The sequence below is a fragment of the Bombus vancouverensis genome, chromosome 8 (assembly GCF_051014615.1).
Source record: "Bombus vancouverensis nearcticus chromosome 8, iyBomVanc1_principal, whole genome shotgun sequence".
NCBI lineage: Eukaryota > Metazoa > Arthropoda > Insecta > Hymenoptera > Apidae > Bombus > Bombus vancouverensis.
The window spans coordinates 15,738,587-15,748,875 of NC_134918.1; the positions used below are offsets into that span (position 1 = coordinate 15,738,587).

The 10,289-nt window shown below is 29.6% G+C and overlaps 1 protein-coding gene and 1 long non-coding RNA gene across 11 annotated transcripts; one reads left to right on the forward strand and one right to left on the reverse strand.

The window, feature by feature from the left end:
- The first annotated feature begins 4 nt into the window (after positions 1 to 4).
- LOC143303076 (uncharacterized) lies at positions 5 to 5,102 on the forward strand. 4 transcript variants are annotated; one of them, XR_013059077.1, is made up of 3 exons: positions 5 to 145; positions 227 to 4,826; positions 4,898 to 5,102. It is a non-coding gene; the product is annotated as an uncharacterized LOC143303076 (long non-coding RNA). The 4 variants fall into 4 exon arrangements; XR_013059076.1 differs by having other exon boundaries at positions 269 to 4,826; XR_013059079.1 differs by having other exon boundaries at positions 21 to 678; positions 818 to 4,826.
- On the reverse strand, positions 2,306 to 9,994 carry LOC117157339 (ral GTPase-activating protein subunit beta). Of its 7 annotated transcripts, XM_033335333.2 has the most exons (24): positions 9,725 to 9,994; positions 9,211 to 9,631; positions 9,004 to 9,030; positions 8,675 to 8,889; positions 8,410 to 8,593; positions 8,048 to 8,308; positions 7,621 to 7,812; positions 7,320 to 7,424; positions 7,107 to 7,247; positions 6,800 to 7,038; positions 6,489 to 6,719; positions 6,243 to 6,396; positions 6,076 to 6,183; positions 5,611 to 5,712; positions 5,232 to 5,372; positions 5,127 to 5,141; positions 4,889 to 5,049; positions 4,633 to 4,806; positions 4,149 to 4,558; positions 3,651 to 4,062; positions 3,263 to 3,575; positions 2,915 to 3,178; positions 2,589 to 2,838; positions 2,306 to 2,524 (listed from the first exon to the last, which is right to left on the reverse strand). In XM_033335333.2, exons 1-24 carry the CDS (start codon positions 9,758 to 9,760, stop codon positions 2,398 to 2,400), a joined length of 4,683 nt encoding a protein of 1,560 aa, XP_033191224.1. In that variant the 5' UTR covers positions 9,761 to 9,994; the 3' UTR covers positions 2,306 to 2,397. The 7 variants fall into 7 exon arrangements, with proteins under 7 accessions (XP_033191224.1, XP_076477090.1, XP_033191259.1 ...); XM_076620975.1 differs by lacking the exon at positions 7,621 to 7,812; XM_033335368.2 differs by lacking the exon at positions 5,611 to 5,712.
- Positions 9,995 to 10,289: the final 295 nt, after the last annotated feature.

The following is a 10,289-nucleotide window of genomic DNA, read 5'->3' on the forward strand; positions in this document are numbered from 1 at the left end:
CATGTGCAAGTATATATCCCTTTTTAAAGTTAAAAATACCTGCGTATCTTGTATTTTTATGCTTATTTTTCTGATTTGTCATGAGATATAACGAATTATGTAATTATTTTTCATTGCCATATTTCTTGATATATGCTGTATTGTGGTATGTATGAAAGGTTCTTTTAATCACTTCTTTTAATCAACATAAGTTTTAACACTTCTTTTAATCAAAATAAGTTTTCAGATCAAATATAAATTACGTCAATTTTTATGTTTCATATCCTAGTTCTTCATCTAACAGAGCAACTAAAAAAAATTAAATGAAAAATTGTACTTTACATTTTACTATTACGAAAGAACAAAATAAAGATTATTTATGGTTTGATTTCCATATACGAAAAAGTGTCCGTGATATAAAGCTTTTCCGAAGGTGTGATATCTACTTAAGCTATACGATACCAAAGATTAATATTCTATCAATATTTGACAATGTCTATTGAGATAACGATTGATTGTATACAAGATTTTTAATTTCGATTTTAAACGGTAACTGTATACCAGGAGTTTCTTACTTTGTATTTCATAAGATCACACTAAATTGTATAACAATGTACGTGTACGATACTACATAATGTGCAAAGTCACAGAATGACGCAGCTATATTTAGCGTACTGATATAAAAGATAATAACGCAATGTATGTGTAAATACACTTCTACTAATCGCTTGATTTGCTTTTGATTATTCATGTCTATTTCTATTAAAATTTAATAATATCTTAAGCAATGATACAATATAATATTTTTTATACGTATATTGATAAAACAATTTTATAGGAACCTAATTCTTAATTGGCTGTAGTATATTACTTTATATTTAACATAGTTGGAAAACATTTTATATAACTGTAACATTAATATAGATATAAAAAGCAAAGGAAGAAAAAATGATGTGAGTATGTAATTGTGCAGTATTTGTCTTATATAGTTATTTTTTTTACAATTATAAACATTATTAATAAATATATTTTGTCTTATAATTAGAAAGCCAACATTGTTGTACAAGTTACATAACATATTTTCAATGATTCAAATATTTTAATTGCTACATATCTACAGGGCGTTTCCTTTATTTAAAAAAATCGAAATATCTCGTAAGGCATTAATCTTATAAAAAATATTTTTTAAAACAAATGTTATTTACTATGAAAGGGCACATTATGTGATGCAATCTATCTTTTTGCAGATCCAATAGTGGGGGGATATTAAGGTCAACTTCATTTTTTTAAATGGAACCATATATATCTTTTAATACATACATTGATCGAACCATCTTGGCATTCTCTATAAAAAAGAGTTAACCTCTTGTGTTGAAAAATGTTAGTTTGGCATTTCCTCTTTACTGTAGCAGATATTTTCACTTTAAATTATCAAATGAAATATACAAAGAAAACGTAAATACCGCCTCGCGCTTTCCTTGTCTTTCATACGTTAAATTTGAGAAATTAAAGTTAAAATATCTGCTAAACTAGTAGTTTTTCGATATAAATAGGTTAATACCTTTTTATAGCTAATGCCGAGATAAATCGATTAATGTATTAAAAAATATATAGTCCCATTTAAAAAAATGAAGTTGACCTTAATGTCTCCCCACATCATCCGACCTGTAAAAATATAATTTGCAACACATGACGTGCCCTTCGCATCAAACAATAATTGTAAAAAGAATTTTTTTTGTTGGAACCAATCACTTACGAGGTACTTTAATTTTTCAAGATAAAAGAAACATCTTGTATATTATAAATAAGTACAATAGAACCCTGTTTATATGAATCTGTCACGGAACGAATTAGTTCATATAACTAGGTTGTTCATATAATAAGAGTCCACCTATTTCTCTCCAACAGCTATGATTTTTCGTTCAGTCGATAGATCATGCTTATATAAGAGATTCCATGAAACATGTACTTTTAAATGCATAATAATGTTGCCAATTTATATCATATAACACGTATCCCTACAGTCCCTACTGTTTCAACCTTATTGTTAAAATAATTCCATGTTCATATAAGTAGATTGAGTCTCGGTGGTAGTTCAAATAATAGGAGCTCAGTTAAAGTTCAGTTAATCAGGCATTACTAAAATTTTATTCATATAACCAAAATCCTCCTATATTAATTTTGAATGTGTTATATTTTATATTATATATGATAATATTATATAATGAATATTATATGATCATGATTTAATATGATGTAAATATTGAATATTATACATGTGTAATAAACAGTTATATTCTAAATTACAAAGTATGGGAAAATTAAATTTATCATTCTATGGTAATGTATATTTATTATTCAGAAATATATCTTTATTATATATGTAATTTGATGTGAATTTAATTTATATTAATTTTATTAAATTTGATAAGTTTGGGTACTACTAAATAAAAGTGTTAGTAGCTCTGGTTCGGTTAAATTTTTCTTATATTTTTGTACCATTTCTTGAATCTTCAAACGTCTACGTACATGTGGTGGGTGGTAACTGTAAAATATTATAAATATTGTACATATTAATATGACCAAACTATAATTATAATTTTATATACCTATCATTGTCAAGCCTTTTCCTACGTCCCATATTTAATGCTGTTTGTCTAACAAGTGTTCCCAATACCCTTCTAGATACAACCATTCCATCTATTAGTGGAGTGGCCAAATTAATTCTAGAAACTGGACCTTGCAATCTGACTCTCATTAATCCACTACTGAGAGCTTGGAGAAAAATTACTTGTACATCTGATACTTGAATGACTCTTGATTGTTCAAGACCGCTATAAGTACAAGGAAGAAGATCACCTGCACATAAAATGGGATTATAAAATTTCCTTTATTTGATTAAAATAAATAAATATCTTTATTTAAGTGATAATACTAATTGGAAATTGAGCAAAATCCTCTAAACTCTCTAGCCAAACAACCATAATTTTAATGTCAGTTTGTACAGGTAAAACTTGTTTAGCTGTTTTTCTTGGTTTTACTAAATCCACATTAGAAGAGGTACAGGAATTAGATCCTGTTAAACTAGGTGGTTGTTTTTCTAAATCAAGTGACATTGTTCGCGAGTTTTGCATTGTATTCTGTCCTGTCCCACTATTTCGAGGTGAAGTACTTTCACTAATGCTTCTTTCAAACCAAACTGCAATTATTAATTATTGTATAATTCGTTCACATAATATAATATTATTTTCTTTAATACATTGTCATTCGTTTTAAGTTGTACCTTGATTAGAACTGATATCACTACCATAACTTGTTTCCTCCAGTGAGTCCGAATTTACCATATTGTTTAACTGAGTGGGTACAACAAATGCAATTTCTGAGCTAACATCTGCCCAATAAAGTACATGAGTATCGCCATTATAAAGAGCTCCACCATGATCACTATGAGCTGGTTGTGGTACATTCAATTGTGGTGTTACTCTCCATGAAGTAGAAATATGTCCAGTCCAACCGGCATGTGTTGATACAGAAACTGGCCAGCCAAGAGAATTTAAGAATTCTAAGAAATTCGATGATACATTCGATTCATGTAACTATAAAAATAAAACTACTTTACATAGATGTAAATATACAGTGATAAAGTATTCTAAAATAAAAAATGTAATTACCACGTTAGATAATATTTCTGTAGAAGTTTTTTGACCAGCTTTTACATAAAAAATGTAAACAGTATCACATGTTCTTGGACTAATGTTATCTAAAGTTTCTAAGTCTAAATAAAATCCTGGAATGGTTGGATCTAAAGCAGTAAGGCCACTGTTTCTAGATTCATTGTTTTCTTTAGGTTCGATATTTAAAAAACCAAAATGACTTAGAAACAGACGTGCAGTTTGAAATTCGTGGCAAATGTGAGGTGGTGCACATTCTTCTGTCTTTTCCTCTGAAACTTTATCATTTCCATCACAATATTTTGTTTCAATATTCATTTGACGTTCTAACAATTGTGTCAAAATTTGATGTTCATTTCTGATTACATCATTATCATTCATAACTGCTTCTAAACTTGGAATAGATTCATCCCTAAATAAAAATTGGGGTGTTTCAATAAAATCCCATTTTTTGATATTTTTAATTGAATTAAAATACGTTGATGAAATTTAACATACACTTTACAATGTGGAATTCGATCTACATTATCAGGAAAAAATTTAGGTTTGTAATCTGTTCGTGGAGCAGCTTCAGCTAATGGCAGTGGTCGACCTGGATTTGTATTTACACTTCTTATACTAGATCTATGTCTTGGTAAATGTCGAAGCTGCATCGTCCAAGCATGTCTTCCAAATGGACCACGTATTAATACAGTTACAGTAGGTTGTGGATCTTGATCATTTCCAAGTGGTTCTTCTAATAATGCTAATATAGTAGCATTTTCTGCAACAAAATATCGAAATCTTTCAACTGCTGCTTGACGTGGAACTCGACCCCCAGTCCAACTATTACAATGTCGGAGAAGTGATACTTCATCTAGTAAAGATGACAATGATTGTGCTCCACATGCACTAGGGAAATAACCAACCTGTAAACAAATAAATTTACTTAAAATACTTTCATAAATATATTATTTGTCAATCATAACATTGCCTAATATACTTGTTCTAAAATGACGGTAAGAAGCGCGTCAGCAGCGTCTCTAACACGCATAGATGCTGGTTTTAATTCTTTCTCATCTTTCATTTTAATGGGTTCACCAGGTTTTCCTACACTTTTTGTTCCTGACACACCAAGTTCGACTACTTCCAGAACTGTTGTTAAGCAATCCTTATCCTAAAAGAATGATTCTAATTGTAAGTATAAATTTGTTGCAATGCTAACGTCTGTTGCAATTAGATATAAATAAATTAATAACTTGTAATAGTTGTGAATGAGCAGTGAGCCAAGTTTTTAAACAACTAAATGCAGCAACAATAGAAGAATGAAGATCTTTAGAATGAGCTGGTGGTGGACGCCAACATTGATATGCAATGTAGTCACAGAGCCATTTCACAGCCCGTTTACATTCTAAAGCATCTGCAATGTTTATTAAAAATATAGTATTTTGTAATTAAATTTTAAACTATAAACTGTATCATATAATATAATTCAACCTGTTAATTTCCTTGCTGCGTATAAAATATTTAAAATTATATGAGTTGGCATATTTCCTAAATCAAAAAATACTATTATATATTTTGATAAATTTTATAATTTACCTGTTTCACGAATACGTGTTCTAGCTAATCCTGATAATATCTCAAGAGCAGCTAGAGAAATATTTAAATCTGTCTTCCATGATGATATTAATCTGTGACAAACTAAATACGTAGCTCTTACAAAAAGAGCATGAGCTGAATCTGTAACAGTAATCCATATATTTAATTATAAAAAACGTACGAATTTAACTAATTTTCAAAATACTATGTACAATATATGTTACAAATCTTTTGAAATGCAAGCTTTTGCATAATGTTATCCAAAGAAAGCTTCAATGTATAACAAAAACATCGAAATAAAAATAGATGATATTTCACAACATTTCTTATATGCACGATAATTAAACACAAAACTAATATAAAAAATACTTGTATTTACCAAATGCAACACATTCCTCTTGAAGAGTTGTAATATCAGAGGTGTCACCGAGCGAGCGTTGGTCACTGGATATACTTATTTGACTGGCAGAATCACTGGTGACTATTAAGCAATGATGAAACAGTACAATGATGAATGCATAACAAAACATAACTTATAATAATAAAAATGAATGACATCTTACAGAAGCACGTACAAAGCAAATACAAGAAAGTAATGTTAAGCATTATGATCTTGCATTGGATATAAAGCAAAATTCAATTTTAATTTACAAGCAACTGATAAATGTTAATAAGTTGCCATCTCGAATAATGAAATATTAGTTCCAGTTATTATTACTGGAATAATGTAATTTGGAATTACCTTTCGAATTTTAACATTAGAATAATTCTTTAAAAATGTTAAGAATTTCAGTATGTATAGATACAACTTAATACCATTTAAGTAATACACGAAATAACAAACCTGATGATAATAAATTTACGGCAGAATCATGTGCCAGAGCGTCAGGTTGTGTGACTTGCTCAACTTCTTCTGCTGCTGCAGAGTCTTGTACACTTAACAGAAGAGCGCCTAAAAAGGAAAATAAATTATAAAAAATTGTAGTATATTAAATATTGAAGCAATATTACCTAGCAACATATGAGTATTCTGAGAATCAGTTTCAACTTGTAATGCGTTTATAAGCAAATTCATAAGTCTCGATTTTAACTGTGCAAACGTTACATGATTTTTGTCAGTAACCATCGAACTTAGAAATGTTGGAAGTTCCTTGATAGTAAGGTTCTGTAAGATAAAAATTGTATAAATTGTATGAAATTATTTAATTTACAATTGTATTATTATAATAAAACAAATATTTTATATATATTAGTTACTTGAAAGTGTAGAGGTAACGCCAGCGTTGATATTAACAAATGTATTGAGGCTCTTCGTAAGTCCGGTTTTGATACAACATTAGATTTAAGTTTTAAATCTTTTTCTGGAAGTACAGTTTCTAAAGCCGATATTACTGCAGGCACTAATACTTGTACACCATTTAGATCTAGACGAAATAAATCAGCAGAATTCAAAAGAATACTTGCTAACGTTTCACCGCATTCTCGGGACTGTAAACAAGGTTTAAATACGGATTATATATATTTTTACAAATGTTATATGTGTAAAATTATAACGAATAATTTATTACCTCGTCAACTTTAAGACCATGATTCATTGCTTGATAAAATCTAGCTAGATAAATAGGTAAAATTTCTTCTCCGGTCTTTTTAGCACAAAATATTCGACATAGTGCTCCCAAAGCTTCTGCTCTTCCGGATTCATAACGATCTATGCAAAGAGCTGGTGGAACATCATTAACAGTTTCTTGCAAAGAACTAGGACCCTCAACAAGTACGGAAGATGGACGTTTTGATGCACCTGATGGTTCTGTTTATTGAGAACATTAATGTTTATATTACTTAATCAAATTGAACATTGCATCGAATAATGCTTACGTGGTAAATTTTGTGACCATCCATCAGTACCTATAAATGCAGCTTCGAATAACCATTCACCAAAAAGATGTAATATACTGTTACATTTTGGCCGCCCTGGAGCTAAAGGAGGTCTAATGTCTTGGACTAATGAAGTCATAGCTATAAATATAAGGATTTTATAATGTTCTAAATAAAATTGTTATTGAATAAAAATAATTTATTACATCTTACATGTTGTACTTGAAGCTGAAGATGGTCCTGAATTAGATATCAACATAGGTGGTGTACTTGACACACGACTTGTTGTTAAACCAATCAAGGAAGCTTTTGGAATTCCTATAATAGGAAACAATTATAAAATATAAATGATAATTTAATATATTTTTCTAACAGTTTGTTTTTAGAATGTAACATTTCTCCAAAATAGGAAAGGAGAGAGAGAAGAAATATAAAGAAATATTTGATAAAAATATATACAATTTTAGAAGACATGTGTATAAATATAAAACACCGAAAGATAAGTGCTGAATACCCTTAGTCACTGCAGAAGGCGTTACACTGAAACTTTTGGCAAGTCTGCGTTGCGTTGGAGGTGTAGGAGAAGGTTGTGTCATATCCTTACTACTTGATTTATCCCATCCTACACCTCCACTTCCAGTGCTAGCAGATCCACATGTGATGGTAGATACACAACATTCTTCCCAGCAACATGCCTGTGAAACTCCTAAAACATTTGTGACTGCGTGCAACCATCACCAACAAAGCAAGTTGGAAACTCCATATCCTATTATAGGTATTTCAAAGTAAATAGGAAAAGTGTTGAAACAGATCATCTTAATTTTTTTGTACAATATACAATTTATAACTTGCATATATATGATCCCCAAAAAAGTGTGATATCAGTTATATTTGGATATTACAGAACTTTACATAATTCAATTATATAGATATGTACTTACCAAGGAAAGCATCCACTTGTCCAGCTATACCTTTAATGGCTTTTAAAAATATTTGTGGCAAGCTCTGTAAACATGGATGTTGACACGGATCTATTACATTTGGACTTGCAATAGCATACTGTAAAAATGCTTGAGTCTGTGAAATAACAGCGGGTCTGCATAGATCAACAGGATCACCTATAGTTCGCAACAATCTATACCATGCTTGAGCCACTGCTTCATCTGACATTGTAGGTGGCACAAGTTGAGAATCTTCTTCACCTAAGTATATTATTTACATGTCTAATAACGATATAAATTACTTATGTGAAGAACAATATAATTATGTATATAATAATAAATTATAAATTGAAATAACTAACTTATTTTTAATTCTGGGAACATTGGACCATACATAATTTGCAAGAGCCTTGCTGTAAGAGCAAGGCAAACACGATTCCATTGTTCTACCAATGCTAATCTGTGTCGCCAACGAAGACATGACTCTCTTAATGTGCGCCATAATGGTGGTGATGGAAAATTGCGTTCACATGCCACTAACCATACCTAAAAGCATTTTTATATAATTATTAGCTTGTTATAAACTGCTTATTCAATAACAACATTTTTCTTACAAAAACATAATACCTCTAACAATACACCTAGAACTCTTTCACATAACTGCTCTCCAGCATCTTCTCTTGTTGCTGGAGGAGCTAAAAGTGCATCATTAATACCAATAAGAAATAATAATAAACTCTCCCAGGTTTCTCTTTCTAAAGTGGCAGGTCCTCTTGCAATTTGTTGCAATGTTCTAAGTACTCTATGACATAAAACAGCTTGCCTATTAATTGTATCTGTTCCTGTAAATAATATTTAATATTTTACAATCATTAAGTATTTATAACTATCATTAAAATGTAACTTCTTTATATTTAGTCCTTCATGTAATGTGGTTATTTTAGTTACAAAATTACCTAGATCCTGATATAAAAATGGCCAGACTACAAAGGAAAAGATAATAACTGTTAGATAAAAATATATCCAACATGCTAAATTAATAATTTAATTAATACTAAACTTTTTTGGAGTTAGAAATTCACATTATGTATTATAAAAACATATAAAAAACAAAAGGAAAATATGAAAAAGGTGATTTATTTTATTACAGTGATTTATTTTACCTTCTCCTTTTCGTGGAACAAATAAATTATGAAAATGGCTGATTATTTTTCTGGCATAGAAATTAGGATCATCTATGATTGGTCTAGGTACACATATCTTCGGTGTAGAATATAGTGCAGACAACCACTCACAATATACATTAACACAATCTCTAACAGTATCATGCTCAGCCAAAGGTAAGGATAGTCCAAAACATATTACTTCCATACACCATTGTACTTCCTTATCTGTGCATAATGGACTAGGCTCAGCTGCTTGTGTAATGCCAAGATTTGCAGCCAACTGACGTACAATAGATAAAGCAACTTCTTTTCCTGCTCCAGGAGAAAACTTTTCTAGGACACTTTGACTTTCTTCTGAGCCTTGTTGAATTAAAACACTTAGAGAAGCCCATTCGGAATACATTCCTCCTTGGGTATCCTACATAGATATAATAATTAGAATATTATAATAATAGAAAAATTATTGTAATAAATATTATAATAATACAAAAAAAAAGTATTACGCCATTACCTTAAGATTAACTCTATTAAACACGCCTAAATTCATAGATTACTTTCTGGTTTGATGTCTTTTAAAAATTAAAAAAGAGAAAGTAAAATTTCGTATATATTCTTTCAATTTAGGTACAAAAACTGTTCAATTTCATTTGGTACACATAAAAACAGTACATATATTTGCAGAATTATATGTATGTAATTTTTAAAGCAACAAACATTGTCAAATATGTATAGATATGTGTAAAACTTGACAGTTGCAAGCATTATTTGACAGATTATCACTTCTATGTAGTAAGTTTCCTCAATACGGTTTTTATTGGCTGTTGTATAATTGTATCGTAATAGTGTTTTCGTTCCTAAAAAATGTCCCCATACAATATTTAATTTATTGAAAAATATATAAAATTAAATAACTTTGGTTTCGGTGTTAAAAAATAGATAACTATAATATTTCATAATTAAGAATTATTGATTACTTTTTTAACAATTATTGTTGTATAAAATACTAATTCCATTCATAAATACTTTCTTAAGATACAGTAAAATATTTCAAAATAAAATAAATGTGAGATCGAAAA